Source organism: Rhodamnia argentea, chromosome 9, assembly GCF_020921035.1.
Source record: "Rhodamnia argentea isolate NSW1041297 chromosome 9, ASM2092103v1, whole genome shotgun sequence".
Classification (NCBI taxonomy): Eukaryota; Viridiplantae; Streptophyta; class Magnoliopsida; order Myrtales; family Myrtaceae; genus Rhodamnia; species Rhodamnia argentea.
The window spans coordinates 17,546,273-17,562,732 of NC_063158.1; the positions used below are offsets into that span (position 1 = coordinate 17,546,273).

At 39.6% G+C, this 16,460-nt stretch overlaps 3 protein-coding genes across 7 annotated transcripts in view; 1 reads left to right on the forward strand and 2 right to left on the reverse strand.

Annotated features, from left to right (window-relative positions):
• Nucleotides 1-965: 965 nt before the first annotated feature.
• The window catches only part of LOC115754394 (DNA replication ATP-dependent helicase/nuclease JHS1), a 29,325-nt gene continuing 13,830 nt past the window's right edge, over nucleotides 966-16,460 (reverse strand). For 3 of the 5 annotated variants that reach the window (XM_030693395.2, XM_048284869.1, XM_030693394.2), the window contains 8 exons: nucleotides 16,103-16,180; nucleotides 15,909-16,001; nucleotides 15,698-15,832; nucleotides 15,221-15,260; nucleotides 15,056-15,129; nucleotides 14,713-14,850; nucleotides 13,402-13,521; nucleotides 11,926-12,539 (listed from right to left, as the gene is read on the reverse strand). In XM_030693395.2, coding sequence (XP_030549255.2) covers nucleotides 12,375-12,539; nucleotides 13,402-13,521; nucleotides 14,713-14,850; nucleotides 15,056-15,129; nucleotides 15,221-15,260; nucleotides 15,698-15,832; nucleotides 15,909-16,001; nucleotides 16,103-16,180 — 843 coding nt within the window. In that variant the 3' untranslated portion in view covers nucleotides 11,926-12,374. Of the gene's footprint in view, nucleotides 1,130-10,621; nucleotides 10,627-11,925; nucleotides 12,540-13,401; nucleotides 13,522-14,712; nucleotides 14,851-15,055; nucleotides 15,130-15,220; nucleotides 15,261-15,697; nucleotides 15,833-15,908; nucleotides 16,002-16,102; nucleotides 16,181-16,460 lie in introns of those variants that run through there. The other 2 variants (XM_048284867.1, XM_048284868.1) reach the window with 2 other exon arrangements.
• LOC115754399 (WD-40 repeat-containing protein MSI1) lies at nucleotides 1,058-5,930 on the forward strand. The gene is made up of 6 exons (XM_030693404.2): nucleotides 1,058-1,554; nucleotides 2,886-3,212; nucleotides 3,422-3,574; nucleotides 4,685-4,809; nucleotides 4,944-5,039; nucleotides 5,443-5,930. Exons 1-6 carry the CDS (start codon nucleotides 1,210-1,212, stop codon nucleotides 5,669-5,671), a joined length of 1,275 nt encoding a protein of 424 aa, XP_030549264.1. The 5' UTR covers nucleotides 1,058-1,209; the 3' UTR covers nucleotides 5,672-5,930.
• LOC115754396 lies at nucleotides 6,325-8,741 on the reverse strand. Its single transcript, XM_030693399.2, has 4 exons — nucleotides 8,545-8,741; nucleotides 8,312-8,408; nucleotides 7,021-7,075; nucleotides 6,325-6,896 (listed from the first exon to the last, which is right to left on the reverse strand). The coding sequence occupies exons 1-4, from the start codon at nucleotides 8,713-8,715 to the stop codon at nucleotides 6,707-6,709; spliced, it is 513 nt and encodes a 170-aa protein (XP_030549259.1). The 5' UTR covers nucleotides 8,716-8,741; the 3' UTR covers nucleotides 6,325-6,706.

Here is a 16,460-nt window from a genome sequence, read left to right on the forward strand (position 1 = left end):
CTATCCCCAATACTAGGCTCTCATGGCTAACATTCAAGGGACGGCCTTTTTAGCTTCTAAGTTATACCAATTTGGGGTAAATTTATTATAGGTGTACCTAGTTTAGGATTTTTTTGGTGGTTAAAAAAATAGCTTGGGGGTAAACTATTAGAAAATATGTGTCATTTATTATCAAAGAAAATCATTAATTTTTTATACTAAAAACAAAAAGTACATGACATATTTTCTCTGAGACTGATCAAATTGTAAATAAATGAAGTCACGGTGAAGCAGAACGAATAAGTCCCCATAGGAGCAATGATACTTTTGTGAAAAAAAGATAGTAATGAATTAAAATTTGAAGAAAACCCATCGTAGGGCAATATCTAGATTGCAGGCAACTTTGCAAATATGAAAATCTGAAGGGTCATTTTGTCCATCTTGGGGTTAGGCAGTTAGTTAGTTAGTTAATCTGGTTGTATGTATATTTTTTTAGGGTTAATACCATTAAAAGCTGCAAAACAAGATGCCCGTGCCACGTTTATCCGAAATTGATCTTCGTAATTTGTTTTCTTTTGGTCATAAAAATCTCAAATTGATTCATTACCTACCACATTTACTCCAAATTAATTTTTATATCACAAGAAATTGTAAATTACCAAAATATTAAATTGGAAAATCTGCTAAAATATCTTAATTTTGACAAAGAGCTTCCTCGAGTTTCGAAAATATGTCAAAGTCCCTATTCTTTGTGACATGAAAATTGGTTCGGGATAAACGTGGCACAGCTATATCAATTTGCGATATTTGTACGACACAAGAGTCAATTCGAGGGTAAACTCGTGCCCCGATTTGAGATTTTTTGAGACACAAAAATTGATTGCGTGAGATTTTTTTATGGTATTAACCATGTTGGACTTATTACTCGTGCGTAGAATCGTATGGCGTTGATCCAATCCGACGGCGTATGGAAGTTCCAGATTCATCGCTCCCCCTGGACCCGCCCGCACGAGATAGCAACTCCGCCTCCCAAGCCCCAAGCAGTCTCTCCACACTGTAGGCTCGCTCGCAGATCAGCTGCATCCCAAGAATCTCGAAGCTCTTTTTAACCGGCCTAGGGTTTCTCCCTCTCTTGGCGGGAACCTGATCACTCTCTCGCTTATATATAACCACGCATTCTGTGCAAGCGGAAGCTGAGGTTGAAGAATTCACTGACGAAGCAAGCAAGCAATGGGGAAGGACGAGGAGGAAATGCGGGGGGAGATCGAGGAGCGGCTGATCAACGAGGAGTACAAGATATGGAAGAAGAATACGCCTTTCCTCTACGACCTCGTCATCACCCACGCCCTCGAGTGGCCCTCCCTCACCGTGGAGTGGCTGCCCGACCGGGAGGAGCCCCCCGGCAAGGACTACTCCGTCCAGAAGCTCATCCTCGGGACCCACACCTCCGAGAACGAGCCCAACTACCTGATGCTCGCCCAGGTCCAGCTGCCGCTCGAGGACGCCGAGAACGACGCCCGGCACTACGAGGACGACCGCGCGGACGTCGGCGGGTTTGGTTGCGCGAACGGCAAGGTAATTTGGCTTGCTTGCTGTCTGCCGATTTGGTGAATTTGGAGGTCCCCGTTGCTGGTTCGATTTGAGTTCAGGAGAAATTGAGGGAGCTTCTTGTGTAAAGTTCGCAAATTTTGCGGAGGAGACTGCGTCACATGGGGCTCTTGGTTTGATACACTTCTTTTCAGTGTCTTGACATCGATCTTCCATTTCATGCAGTGCTGCTATATGTGAAAAGGTTGAAGATTTGGGATGGGGAGGGGAATTCTGTGTTTTGTCTTGTCCGTTCTGTCGGTCTTTTTGGCCTGAGGAATGTGCATCTGTCCGGGTAGTACGTAACGCGTGAATAAGGTGCAGTGAAAATGGATAAAGAGTCAATAAGCTAGAAGTTATGTTTGTGTTGTATGTGCTTAAAGAAGATTACTTCTCAAAGTTGAAATAATTATTCTCTAGATAGTTTGAAACTGGTTGGATTCATTTGAAGCTTCTGTGTCCCTCAGGCTTCTTCATCTGCATTGATGCTTTTGCTGATCTCTTGCATTGTTCCAACTGGAATTTACTTCTCGCCTTCCAATGTTTCCCTTGCATGAAACAGTGCACTTTAATGAGCTTTAATCTTGAATGTTGCAAAATATAGTTATACATAGTGATCTTTGAGTGGAAAGAGGCATGACTGAGTATGCTCAAGATATTGCTGCCCGGGTGTACTCTGGATCACCATCCAACTTACTGGAGTTTAGGTTGGAACGATGTAGCTTGAATTGATGTGTCTAAGTAAGTGTGATCTTGTTGTATCTAACTGAATAGGGGAAATATATACTTTTTTTTGTTGCTTTCTCACTCTCGTATTGTAGGCCTATTGCGTTTAGCCAGGGTAGTCCGTAAATCGTTGGTGAAGTAATGGTGTGAAAACCTTAAAGAGGTGACTTTTTGTCAAAATGCTTTAGCAAATGAGAGTTGCAATAGTGCACAAGTGCAAATGTACCCTGGACATTTGAAGCGGTCTCAGGTTAATGAAATTTTGCAAAAAAGCAAGTCATGCATCCCGTAGACTTCCTGTATTGAATTCATCATATTAGGTAGCATCATAAATGTCCATGTGCTATCCTGACACATGTGCATCTTAGCACTCCGAAATTATCTTTAGCCTTTAAGTCGTATTGTTCGGTGAGTTCTTTTTTGTATACTTCATCATGCCATTTAGCAGTTATTTATTTGTCCACTGCACGAGCTAAGTGATTCTTTTCGCTGGAAGCATTCCAATTTTGTGAGAAGATTGGCGATTCATGATAAACAGGGAAAAGTCCCGTGGTCCATTAATATATATACCTCTTAGACTTCGTTTTTGGCAGGTTCAAATTATACAGCAAATTAATCATGACGGAGAGGTGAACCGAGCCCGTTACATGCCACAAAACTCCTTTATCATAGCAACCAAGACAGTTAGTGCAGAAGTTTATGTTTTTGATTACAGCAAGCACCCTTCTAAGCCTCCACTAGATGGTGCATGCAGTCCTGACTTAAGGTTGAGGGGCCACAGTACTGAAGGCTATGGATTATCTTGGAGTAAGTTCAAGCAAGGACATCTACTCAGTGGTTCAGACGATGCTCAGATATGCTTATGGGACATCAATGCAACTCCTAAAAACAAGGCTCTCGATGCCATGCAAATCTTCAAGGTGCCTTTCTTGCCTATACACTAGCTCTATCTATCCATCTTAAGCTCCCTTGTGCCAGTTAGTGTTTGTAGCCTCCTGGCAAGTTTTTCTGAGCTAAATCATAACGCTGGTCAAAAGCCTCATGCCTCAAAATTCACTTGTTCAATGAGGAGTTACCTGAATTTAGTTGCATGTTCCATGTATGATACTGGTTTGTTGTTGTGATTCAGGTTCATGAGGGTGTTGTTGAAGATGTAGCATGGCACCTCAGACATGAATATTTATTTGGTTCAGTTGGAGATGATCAATACCTGCTAATATGGGATCTACGGACTCCATCAGTTAGCAAGCCTGTCCAATCTGTAGTTGCTCATCAGAGTGAGGTAGGTGTCGAGCACTTTGAGCTTTTAAGAACACGTTCGATGAGACACTGCAAAACCAAGAAAACCATATCCCATTTGTCTGGTGCATTTTTGCATAGCATTAACTATATTTTGTCTCTTTGCTTTGAATTGTCACACTAGACAATGTTCCATCCTTTTGGAGCACTGATCACCTAAATTGCAAGTTACGGCGCAAAAATAGGTTCTAGGGAGTTGTTCATTAATTACTTCTATTGGTTGTTTTTATATTTAAGTAAACTATGAATGGTTGTACTATAATTAATCAAGGGGACATGAGCAAGAAAGTAGTAATATTTGAAAGAATCATAATAAATTTTTCTTTCTGACCGTTACACTGAAGTTTAATTACCCCACCAGATGTAAGAAACCCCCAAGCAACACAGGGTTCTGATGCTAGTTATCATAAACTTGGAAGGAGATATCAAATTATGTGCTTCATCCTGAATTGTGAGGAAAGAAGAAGATGTGACCAATCATGAATTCATGACATCACTTGATCAAGAAATTACTCATTCAAATTCAGATTCCAGACTTTAGCAATTTGCTTCATGAACAACGTAAGCACATTATATAGTGCCAGATTTATGCTTAGTCATGACATTCCAGACCCTCTTTTATAAGTTCCCTGCGAAATCAAGGAGCTTTGTAAATGAAAGAAGCTTATTAACTTCTCCCGTTTATACCAGAATCAAGCGGTAGGCTATTCAGTTGCATGGTAGAAATTCTGTTGTCTGTGTGATTTAGCTGTTTTCCGTTGACATAAGATCTGTCTCAAAGGTATACTAGTGTTTAATTGGTTTAGCAAATTTGCCTTTTCTAGTTTTTGTGATAATTTCTAGGCCTTGAGAAATTACTGGTTCTCTGAGTTCTAGTGGTCACTTGAGTGGTTTCACTACTAGTATCTAGTCATAGGTATCTATCTTGATATGTGTATATCTTTTCATAAGACTCATGTAACATTTTCAAGTTATCCTGCTTGTTTACAGAACCCTTTTATTTGGTTTGAGCTGGACATTTACAATCTCGGCCCCTGTTTCATTTCCACAATATGAATTGACATATGAGTTTGTTTTCCATGGTTCAATGTAGGTTAACTGTTTAGCATTCAACCCCTTTAATGAATGGGTTGTTGCAACGGGTTCTACAGATAAGACTGTTAAGTTATTTGATCTACGCAAGATCAGCACTGCACTTCACACCTTCGATGCTCACAAGTAAGAGCATGGTCCTTGTTTACTACGATCCCTGTTTCTGTTTTATAGATGTTGTTGGAAAGTGCTTTAAAAAGTTGATTTATTTATAATCACTTTGTGCCTGATGAATTACATTAAAACAATTATGGTTTCAGGGAAGAAGTTTTCCAAGTTGGGTGGAATCCGAAGAATGAGACAATCTTAGCTTCATGCTGCCTTGGTAGACGCCTTATGGTGTGGGATCTTAGCAGGTTTGTAGCTTAGTTTTGTAGCTTCTACATTTGTCTTTCAGGTTGTATTGGAGGTTTTGCTCACCTGTGCAGGGGAAATAGCGGTTTTGTTTGAGGATTTTTCTATCAGCTCAAGTTTGTACTTCCTTTGTCACTGGAGTTCATTTCGGTGCCCTGCAAGGATTGATCAAGGCAGACTTCCGAATAAAAGTGAATCTGTCATAATATTGAATGACCTAATGATGTTTATCATGAATCCACAATTTTAGATTTTTCTCAAACTTTCCTATATTTATTATGAGTAGAAGAGTTATTTAAGATGATAAATGCTCATGTTTGCGCCTATCCTTGTAGTGAAGTGTTATTGATGGTAAAAAGAGACGTGTAACAATTGCCAATGCATATTGTGGTGGTTCTATTTCAGGATCGATGAAGAGCAGACGCCGGAGGATGCTGAAGATGGGCCACCCGAGTTGCTCTTCATTCATGGTGGCCATACAAGTAAAATTTCAGACTTTTCATGGAACCCGTGTGAAGACTGGGTCGTATCCAGCGTGGCTGAGGACAACATCCTTCAAATATGGCAGATGGCTGAGAATATCTACCATGATGAGGATGATATTCCAGGAGAAGAGTCTAATAAAGGATCCTGACCTAATCATTAACAATTCGGAAGTCCGGGTGAAAGCCGCAGTAACTTGAAGCCGTATTTATGTTAACCTGTTCCATGCCCTTACCTGTACCTATGTGCGCCATCGTCTGTTGATCTCGCAATGCTGTGCTAGATAATGCGTTTTTACTGTCTTTAGAATGACCATCTGTAAAGGATTCGCTTTCTTTCTATTTATTTTTTGTGAACTCCCAGTGCAAGGGTTTCAGCTGGCTTTAATAGCAACTAGCAGCTGTAGTGTGGTCAAAGCCAGCGAATTTCGGTGCTGCCCAAAATGTATTCTCGCATTTGATAAGAGTCCCTTCCACCGGACTACTTTACTGACCTGAATTTAAACTTTTTTAGGTGTAGCTATTCCAAAGTAAGTAGTCGGCTGTCTTTAATCAAAGATTTCTTCAGGTGGATTCGCAAGAAATTGATTACAACATAAGCAAATACAGATGCGGGTGTGGGTTCCGGCTCACCAAAAAGTTTGTTCAATTCCCTCAGGCACCGGTTAAAAAGAACTAAAAAGTAAGGGAGATTTTCACAACCATGAGGACGTATAAGCTCCCTGGTTTGAGTTATCAACGAAATCTTAGTCATGAAGAGCATACTCGGAAACTCGGTCCATCATCATAGCAGCAGTTTTTAGGCTAACAGAAGCAGCGGTTGAATATTCTTTTTATCAGTATCAGTAATATATTATCATCATAGCAGCAGCTGTTTTCACTCTCACACCATGAACAACGATTTCCATCCTCAAACTCAAACCTAGAAAGTAAGGAAATATGCGATCTACATCTCATCTGTTTGGCCAATCTTCCTCGACCGATTTAAGGGTGTGCTTTTCTCCAGTGAATTTCATGATTCTCGGTGCTGCTGCCATGACATTTGTATGTCACCCATAGACTGAAAAGAATACATTTAGAGGCGGCAAACCTCCGATAATTTAGATACTTGAGCTGCAACATTTGGCCCCATCCAATGACGAAGTTAGCCGAACCACATCCTTCACGGCAATGAAATTTTGCACAAACTAGTCACCATCGAGGAGTCGATCTGCAGTACTTCGACAATCTTCATTCGCTTCATTCTGATATCTTCCACTGTCTGCACTCTCTTTAGTCTCCCTCTTCATGAACTGGAAGCCCATTATATACCTGTATTCTCCGGTGCCAAGGCATCGTGAGCAGTGTTCAAGGCCACTGCCACCACATGTCCGGCACCTGCCAGGCAATCTGGTGAATCTTAGACCAATGCTACTTTCACAGTTACAGTTAGAAAAACTGTGCTTATTCATCAGTCAGAAGAATTAATGGTCATATTGAATGGATGGGTCGGATGCCTCACCATTTTGGCCACTCCCCTCTTGGAAGCATCTTCAAGTGAACATTGTTTGTCCTTCCTATGGCATTATAAAAGCACGAGCCCAGTAAATCAGGACAACTGAGCTAAGCCAAAATAAAGTAAGACCATACAAAAGAGACCAGAACCAGAAGAGATGCAGAATAAGCAAGGCGACAAAAGGTGAAATTCCAGGGAAGGTATAGCGACAGTGCACGTATTGTTATGGAACAAGAAGCAGCATTGAAGCAGACCACTGTGATTATAACAAACTACTCATACAGACTCTTATGTCGATGGAAGCTATAGGCATAAGCTTGGTGGCCTCTTTGCTCGGAAAAGAGTTGACTATCAGCGCTTGACCATATGTGGAGCTTCACCCTCTTGTCAAGCCACCATAAGTTATGGTCCATAACTCATAAGTCAGAACCAGATCACTAGTAATACAATGGGCTTTCTTCAAAATACTTGGTACCAGTAGCTTTCGTGTTTTTCACTATCCACCCTAGAGAGATACTTTCTCCCATCCTAGCTAGGACAAGTCTGAATTAACTGCCAATACCGAAAAGAGAGAACTATACTTAATCTCTCTTGTAAGAACAATGCATAAGGTCGACCTATGCCCTCGCATTTGGAGACTAATGAAGTTCATCCCCACGAGATATCTCCAAGCAAACATTTGCAACAGTGTTGCATGCACATAATCTCTCGCAAACAACATCTCTATTCTGATCAAGACCTCGACAAAAGCTAGCATACTTCATAAAAAATTTACAACTCCAGCTATTAATTGCAGCATTACTCCAAGTAGATTAGATTTAGGATAGAGGCACTATCTATGAACGAGGAGGAGCTCGCACAACTAATTACCACGACTAAACTGCCAACAATGCTCTACACACAATAGAATAGAGATTGACTAGTAGCAGCAAAGAAACACTCAGCAAGCACATTCAACAACTAATCCTTCATTCAAACAATGAAGGGGTAAAACAAGGAATCAGGTCATTGTTATTATGCTCTCCTCTTTTCTCTTTCCTTTCTTTTTCCTTTTAAGGCTACACCATGAACATGGATGACTTGGTCCTACGAAGATTCTGTCATCAGAACGGCCGTTCCCACGATGACACACATCCAAAGTCAAACCCGAGGGTGGCTCGTGGTAGTCGCCGGCTCCCGGCCGCTAAGGGTACTCGATGCAATAGTATTTACTTACAACAATTCAGGAAATTTCACCGATAATCTGAGCTCATATGTGACAAAACTATCTGGGTTTGCCACTGAGAGAGAGAGAGACCTTTTCCGCGGCAATGGTGACAATCGATTCTTCCACTCCCACGGCAGACAACGCAAGGGGGTTCTGGCTTCTTTTGAACCTCTCTACGCACATTCGACTGCGACCCATTAAGAATTCCCCGGAAATTACATCCGCCACGACCATGAAATGCGAGAATCAGTGTAAATTTCAAGGCAGGAAATCGAAACGCGTCATGCAAGGAGGGTTAGTTCGACAGAGAAAAAAAGACTTGCCTCCGTCCTGACAACCCAAGAAGGTTTAGAGAGGGAAAGCGCTGGCTTTTGAAGGATGGTGGTGGAAGGAAGTAGTAGTCCACCATTACCGTCTGAGGGAGTCTTCTTCGTCTCCAGCCGTACTTCTGGAAGAAGAATGGGCTTCGTCATCGCCATTTTCCAAGCTTTCATTCTTTCCTTCAAGGTCGAGGCTTTACACTTCTCGTTGCAGAATGTTTTTCATTTGGGCAATGTCTAAACTGACCCGAAACTTTCAGTTAGTATTCAATATGGTCCTCAGATTTTAAATTTTTGTCAGTTTGGTCCATTCTTTCTACTCAAACTAATTTGCCCCCCTTGTCACGAAAACGAGGTAGTGGCGTTGTATATTAGTTGATATCTTAATTTTGATAAGCTAAAAACGAATAGTACTAGATATTGACCATTTTCCCAATACTCTAAAGTTTTATTATCACTTTGTTGTTAAAAATTGAAATGATGTTTGCGTGTAAATAAATTTCTAGATAAACCGGTAACTTGAAATGAAGTCAATATGATGTGGAAGTATCCGACACATCAAAACAATCCTTAGGTTTTGATTTGATTTCTTCGGCTAGTCCCACGACATCATTGATTATTCAAGCCAAAACCGACTTTGATTGTACCTTGCTACGGAGGAGCAATAATGAAGATGCCAACATGGCCCGAGTAGCCGACTAAAGAGTTACCGATGCCTAACTTAGCCAACTAAAGCTCTATTTTTCCAAGTCAGCTGCTGTTATTTATTTTATTTTTTTTTTTTGCGGACCAATAATATTCCAACGGAGGACTTATATAAGTTATTTCATTCATCATTTGGAGTCTTACCATGAAGGTTACTTGCTGAAGAGTCTAAGTGCAAGTCTCCATGTCATTTAATGTTTTCTAGTCTCTAGTTGTTATTAATGCTTGTTCTAGTTACTAGGAGTTTAATACCTTACGGTTCCCAAGTCGTCTAGCCCCTATGTTGCCTAGTTCCCATGTCTTTATTAGTTTGTTGGGTCTTTGAGTCTTTATTGTTTTTCTGTTTCCTATGTTCGAGTCCCTCTATATATAGGAAGGATTCTCCATTATAAGCCATACTGTGAATGAATGAGAATTCCTCTTCGTGAATTAAGTTTAAACTCCCTTTGGTATTTTTGTCCTTGAAGAGTGGATTATTCTTTGATGATGAGCCAAAAGCCCTTTATCCATTCGGTTGGTGGCTTAACCTTTAGGCTGCGCGGTGGTGAGCTTCTATCCAATCCCGATTGCTATTCTTGGCTGATGGTGCGTCCTTTATGCCTTTGTGATAATCGTTTCTATCGGTCCCCTTCCTATCCTTAAACACTTTTCCATACACTTAACCATGAAATTCCCCTAACACAGCCCATACACTTCATTCATTCAACACCATTTGCAACTCATAAGTCTGAGAAACACCTTCCAATCGAAATCACTCGCCCACTCACGCATTAGAATATGACTTAACATAATTTCCATAGCCCTTAGTTTGATAATAGTAGAGACGTTATCCATCAAGTATATACAAAATAAAAACTATATTATATCTTCTATTTGGTTGATAGGCACTTCTTGACTATTATGCTTGCATACGGTCTAAGAGGCTCAATTGAATTTTTTTTTTTTTTCATATCTAACCAACGTAATGTGTGTAGTAAATAATAACAAGTGTCAAGAGAATTAGGAGGGGAAGAAACTTTGTGCTAATGTCTTTAGCTACAAAACTCCATTTTTAGCCAATTTTTTTCGTTGTGTATAGATAGATGCTCCTCCCTATCATGCGATGTTTTTGCATGTTTCTTTTCAACTAATAATCCTATACAAATTGTCATACCTAAAATGGATTGCATCTCCTAGCCACAACACTACTCATCTTTTGTCGCTGAAAGTTGAATTAGCAAAGAAAATTTTTCAATTTCATCTCTAGTAGGAAAAGATAGTTCATGTAAGGGTTATACTACGGGGCAAAACAAAAACTAGGAAAAAAGCCCACTTCTTTCAAAGTGAGGATCGAGGAACCCTCCAAGGCAATCCAAATCTAGTTCTTCCAATTGACCCCCCCTGACCCGACCACGACGGATGTAAGCAAATTACCAGGAAACTCTGCAACTGCACACCAAGTTATTCAAAATGCAAGAAGTTTGTACATTTGGAACAACAATTGGATCCTGCGATGGCGAAGATGGGTAGGCCCGTCGAACGTGTGGGTCGGTTTAAAAGGAGGTTCAATCTAAATTGATACATTTAACTCTTGACCCATTTTTATGCAATGCAATTTTAGTGAGCCACACCCGATTTGGACCCAACACATACATGACCCAACTTGGGTTTAAATTCTTAACTACTTAAGTTGTGGACACTAAAGAATGGGCGACTCCATGGACTGGCTCACCAAGTCTGTGATGCAGCTTAGATACTCAAGTTGGGTCATGGTCTAGAACCTCTTGCGGTACATGAGCAACATAATGATGTAGGTGAGCACCGCGCCCATGTTTGCAAAAGTAATTTTTTTTTTCAAAACAAATAGGCTTTCATACCGGCCTCAAGGAACTTGGGCATGGGCACCGAGGTCCTAGCCCAACCTCGAGGGACTTGGGCCAAACCTATGTGGACTCAAGGATGGGCACTGGGGTCTCAAGCCCGGCCTCAACGGACTCGAGATCGACGTTTGTGGACCCCGACACGGGCGGCAGGTCTTGGGCTCACCCTTGAGGGATTTGGGCCCAACCTCCGTGGTCAAGGAACTTGGCAAACCCATCAGTACTCATCCTTAATTGGGCTTTGCTTAGACTCGTTGTAACCCATATTTTAAATGTTTAGCCACTCATGTCGCACTCAACTTGATAAACATGAGTCAAGTTACAAGTTTATGAACTATTTTGTCACCCCTAACGGTGGGTAAAATTGGTGTCTTAACCGGAAGTGCAATGGAGGTTCGAGTGAACTGCAGGTTCGTCAATAGGCTAGTTTTGTGAGAGCATAGTGCAAGGCTAAAAGAGCTTTTCTACCACTATATTTTATTCTCCAATCTCCTTTCTATTACCTCTTCCCCTTTTAGGAAAGCGGGCAAGATATTCAATTTATCCAAGAAAATTAAATAGAATAAGAAAAGTTGTATTTTCCTTCATGCGAGAACCTAATCGAATTTTGCAAATACATATATAAATATGGTAAGAGAAACGTTTCATAAAGAATTTTCGGACCAAGAAAAAGAAGCAAGTGTACAAATTTGATTGTTAGTTTCCAAAAAAAAAGTCGTTTATTTTTATACATGTCATGTGCACATCACTCGCCGCATGTGCAGTTAACTACTCATGTTTCTATGTAAATACAGTATCTTTTAATTTCAATTAATCAAACTGCTCTAAACTGGTTAATTGACATTACACATCTAATAATTATGTCGCAAACTTACCACCATATCCTTTACATTTTTCAAATATGCTAGATAACACTACCTATAGAACATGTTCAGCACAAAGTAAATATTTAAAGACTTACATAAAGATTTACGAGCTAGTATAATCATCTATTATTTACTTGAATGAGCGATGTGCACTTTCAGCGATTACATTTTGCAACATGAGGATTGAGGAACCTAACAACTTACTCAGCTGCAACCAAGAGAGATGCATGGCTGGGACTAATCATACAATAGGACTCTGCTTTTTTTGAGAGAGATACATGGCTGGGACTAATCATACAACAGTACTCTGCTTCTCCTTCATCTATCTATTCATTTCAATCAACAAAACCGTCAGGAAGAGTCAAAATTTTCTTGCCTTTCAGAAATGTGAAAGGGTCGTGAACTAATTTCTCTCGCTATGAGAGCATCTCTTTAGACATTCTGTGTGGCTGAAATCCTCCTTGGACAAACTCAAAATGCCCGACTGCTTATCAACATTCTCAATAAGAAGCTTCAACAGAGGGAGCTTCGATAGTGTGCCAAGCGATCCCACCATAATCAACTTTTTCTACATTAGACAGCAAATTGCACGAGTGAGATTGCTAGGAATATCGACAGGACTATCATACTGATGTTTTTTTTTCCTCATTTAATAAGGAGAGGGATGTCTCACACACCAGAACACAAACTTCTACAGAGACACAAACTAATAGATGGTTTCATTCACCGTGCGAGTTGATAAAACATGGACATAGGTTACTGTTGTTAATGTACCAAATCAACTATATCTCATGCCAAATTAATAGTTATCCACTTGTTAGATCATCAGCAAGTATGTTTACTACTCTTGAACGAAGATAGCTTAGGGTCGGGAGATTCTCAAATAAGGTTGTAAACCAGCAGGCCAAACTTCCAAATATTTTGTGAACTTAATGCTTGTTGCCAGACATTTGAAACTTGTGAAACTAATAGATCAAGTGTTCATTACGAGGAGAACATAGTAAGACTACACATTTTGTCCTCTGTTTTTAACACTTCAACATACTAAAACTAGATTGAAACATAAAAGAAAGTGAAAGCCACATTTATTCTCCCTGAGATGTACAAGAATTTGGTGAAGGACAAGAACAAAATTGTCAGAGTCTGAAAACCTAGTGTTAGAAAAAAACTCAACTGGGTTTTCCACCCCTAGTGGTATACTACAAATAAATTCCTGCTATTAGGACGATCAGGGGAAAAGGGTTGCTATTCCATACTGCGGGAAGTAAACATATCTTCTTAGAAAATCAGCTAAATAGGATTTCACTATCACTAGTAAATGTTAAAGCCGGACGTTGAGAAAACCATTGTTCTGTGACCCTAGCCATCTTTTGGAAAGACCAGATTCTAAGACCCAAAGCTTTTGAAGTATAATGGCATGGTTCGCTTACCTTGGCACGTGTAAGAGCCACATTAATCCTATGCCAATCACCAAGTAGTGAGGAGTTACAATGATTTCCCTCTTTGTTAGACCTCACAAAGGAAACCAATATGCAATCTTTATCACGTCCCTGAACAAAAGTAACAGAACGCTCAGTGAGAAATTATACCCGTTTCCGAGAAAGTTACAGGCAAATAAAAGAATGAGAAGAAAGAGGAAAAGTAAGCACTGAGGTGAAAAGAACAGACATTTCACAAGCAAAGGAATTGTTAAAGAGTGCCCTCGCAGCAGGCTCAAGAACATTTATGGAACCCTTATCCTATTTCATGTAGGAAGTTTTCTTGTTATCCTATTTTGTAAATTCGAATTTGTTACTGTCCAGACATTCATAATTTGTTGAACATTAGGAAATTTGAATGCATGCTAGTAACTTTGTCAAATATTTACTGCTGTTTATATTGATAAAGTTTGATATCTGTTAAGACAAATTCATTTTGTGCTGCACTCTTAACAACTGGAACTTTTAGAATAAATGATTGCACATTTAACTTTAAGTTGATAGCGGAGTTAGAGTTCTTGAATTGCTAACCGTCCCCCCACAACCCGTCATGGGTTTGCTTATTCTTACACCCACACACATCGGGACTGCATGCCTAGGGCTTTTGTCATCAAATCGCCTTTTCATGAGCAAAAGTAACCACTGCACTCCAACAACTTAAGCTTTTGTAGTCAGTTGTGCACAGAACCTCTAGTTTATCCATTGATAAATTCAAGTACCCTTTGGTACATGACTACACATTATTGCATTCTAATCTAATTTACTAATTTACTTGCTAAAATAGAATTTCATCGATGTCAATAACCTCCTCATCAACTTGACCACAGCAAATCCGGTTGGTAAATTAAAATAATTGTTGGTTATTAACTTACAAGGTAATGACCATGAAGTTTGCCGGACACCTCATTTTTACTAGCAATGTTACAAATTACTAATGCGTACGTCATTCACTATACAGGTCATTCGTCTTCTGGTCAGATTAGACAGCCTACTAATTGTATGAGTAAAAATTAACTACTATATGAAGGTCTACTGATACCAGGTTGCTCGTCTTTCTTCTTGTTTTTAATTAGTAGGCCATTCATCTGAAATGCAATTAAAAGTCAGTGAGCCAGCAAGTGCATCAATATTTTTCTTTTCTGGTACTCTAATAGACCCCCAAGTCTTCTCTGCAAAAGTTTATCTCAATTTCTGAAATCTTATGGATTCAGCTCTCTGTCATGATAATAAAAGAGAATTTTTCATGTTTATACCAAGCCTAACCTGGTATTTATCAATAGTGTGAATCTCCACAGAGGTTCTGCAAACAGCATCACGGAGGAGACCTGCTTGGGAGTTATAGGGAGTAATGATGCCAATGTCTTCTTCCTCGATTCCACTTTCTACAAGTTCCTCTGCTATCTGCAATTACCAAATCCAGGAGATGGTTTGGTGAAAGCTCCAAACCCATATGACTGCTATGACTCATACAAAGAAAAGGTAAAAGGGAGAAAATCTTTTTTCAGTTAATTTTTACTTCTTTTTGCCATTCTTAATCATTACTGCTGACCAAGAAAATATCATTCCCGCACTGGCCAAAATAAAATTGCTACTGCAAAAATTGTACCTTCCCAATGATGCAGGCTTCTATTGGATTCTTTAAAGTCTTGTGATCTTTTTCTTCAAAAGCAGGCAGCAGGTCTAAGCATTAAAGGACAATATTTTAAAATGGTGCCATAAAAGAGAGAAGCAAAATGATTCACAATAACCAGAAAGAGTTCTTGACACAAACCAGTGTTCAGAAATACGACTGGTGTACCTGGTTCCAAAACCTACAATAGGTTGTACATTAGTAAATATCTCTACATCCACGAGTTTACTGAAGATACAGAAACAGCAAATTCAAACTTAAGCTTAGTGAAGAAGAAGACCTGAAGACTAAATGAAAACAGAGTAAAGTGTTGAAATGGAACTGGAACGAATTCCCAATGATGATTCATTATAAAATCTTCACTTTTGCCCTTAAATAATACTTGCGACTTGTTGAGGTGAAGAAACTCAAGTATTAGTTTCACATTACAACAGGCTTTGGCATCACATCCCATTAGACTGGAAGCAAGTAAGAGATCAAACCCCACACTCATTTCATACAGTAGAAGTAGTGAAATATGCACTGGCTGAAAGAAGCATGTCCTTTTATACTTACTTTACGGCACCACGTTTCTAACTACTACAGAACCATGATAAATCTTAATAACCTGAAGTTTACCTCCTTTAGCCAAGATGTATAGAGCTTCTTAGCAAAATTAAGTTTGGCATTTGCAACATCAGAGGAACCGCAACGCAGTCTGTCACCATATATTAAGGCATTCGCTAGTTGCATTATTCCCTGGCACATACGATACTGTAATATAAAATCATTTGTTAGTGATCAACTAAAGAATTTATAGCGCATAGACTTGATCTAGTCAACAACCGACCTGGCTTTGCAGTGTTGAAATTGCTTGAGGATGCACTTCTGAAAGCCTACAGAACAAACTGATGCCCAGTCCATTCTCTCGAGCCTCTATGCTCTGGAATGCAATCAACGCATGAACTTTAATAATTAAAATGTTGAAGGGATTTTGAGGGGACAAACTTCAGCAATTGAAATGAAAGTAGATACAATAGCCACCTGAACAAGTGGAGGAAGTTGATAATGATCACCAACAAGGACAAATGCTGAAGCAAACATCAGTGGCCCTAGGGATACCTGAAGAATGTTATAACATCAACATATCTTTTCAGATACTGGGAAATGAACTAAAGGGCATCACCATAAAACTTCTGTAAAGATATAAATGCTTTACAAAAGCAGACGAAAATAATAAAAAGAAAACATGAGAGCGAACATCGGCACAAGTACAATTATTGTTAACCAAGTAAAATAATTCGTGGTAAAGACAAGATACACTTGGACAGAAAAAACCCGTACTCGATAAAGAAAAAAGAATAATATATTATCTATTTTTGAGCACGGGTTTTTGTCAGTA

Excerpts from the sequence above, each read along its gene's own strand:
- LOC115754396 (XM_030693399.2), bottom strand. The coding sequence starts at position 8,715 with ATGAAAGCTTGGAAAATGGCGATGACGAAGCCCATTCTTCTTCCAGAA. Across the intron at positions 8,409-8,544 it reads CTTGGGTTGTCAGGACGGAG|TCGAATGTGCGTAGAGAGGT; the intron begins GCAAGTCTTTTT and ends AATGGGTCGCAG. Across the intron at positions 6,897-7,020 it reads AGAGGGGAGTGGCCAAAATG|GTGCCGGACATGTGGTGGCA; the intron begins GTGAGGCATCCG and ends ATTGCCTGGCAG.
- LOC115754399 (XM_030693404.2), top strand. The coding sequence starts at position 1,210 with ATGGGGAAGGACGAGGAGGAAATGCGGGGGGAGATCGAGGAGCGGCTG. Across the intron at positions 3,213-3,421 it reads ATGCCATGCAAATCTTCAAG|GTTCATGAGGGTGTTGTTGA; the intron begins GTGCCTTTCTTG and ends GTTGTGATTCAG. Across the intron at positions 4,810-4,943 it reads CACACCTTCGATGCTCACAA|GGAAGAAGTTTTCCAAGTTG; the intron begins GTAAGAGCATGG and ends TTATGGTTTCAG.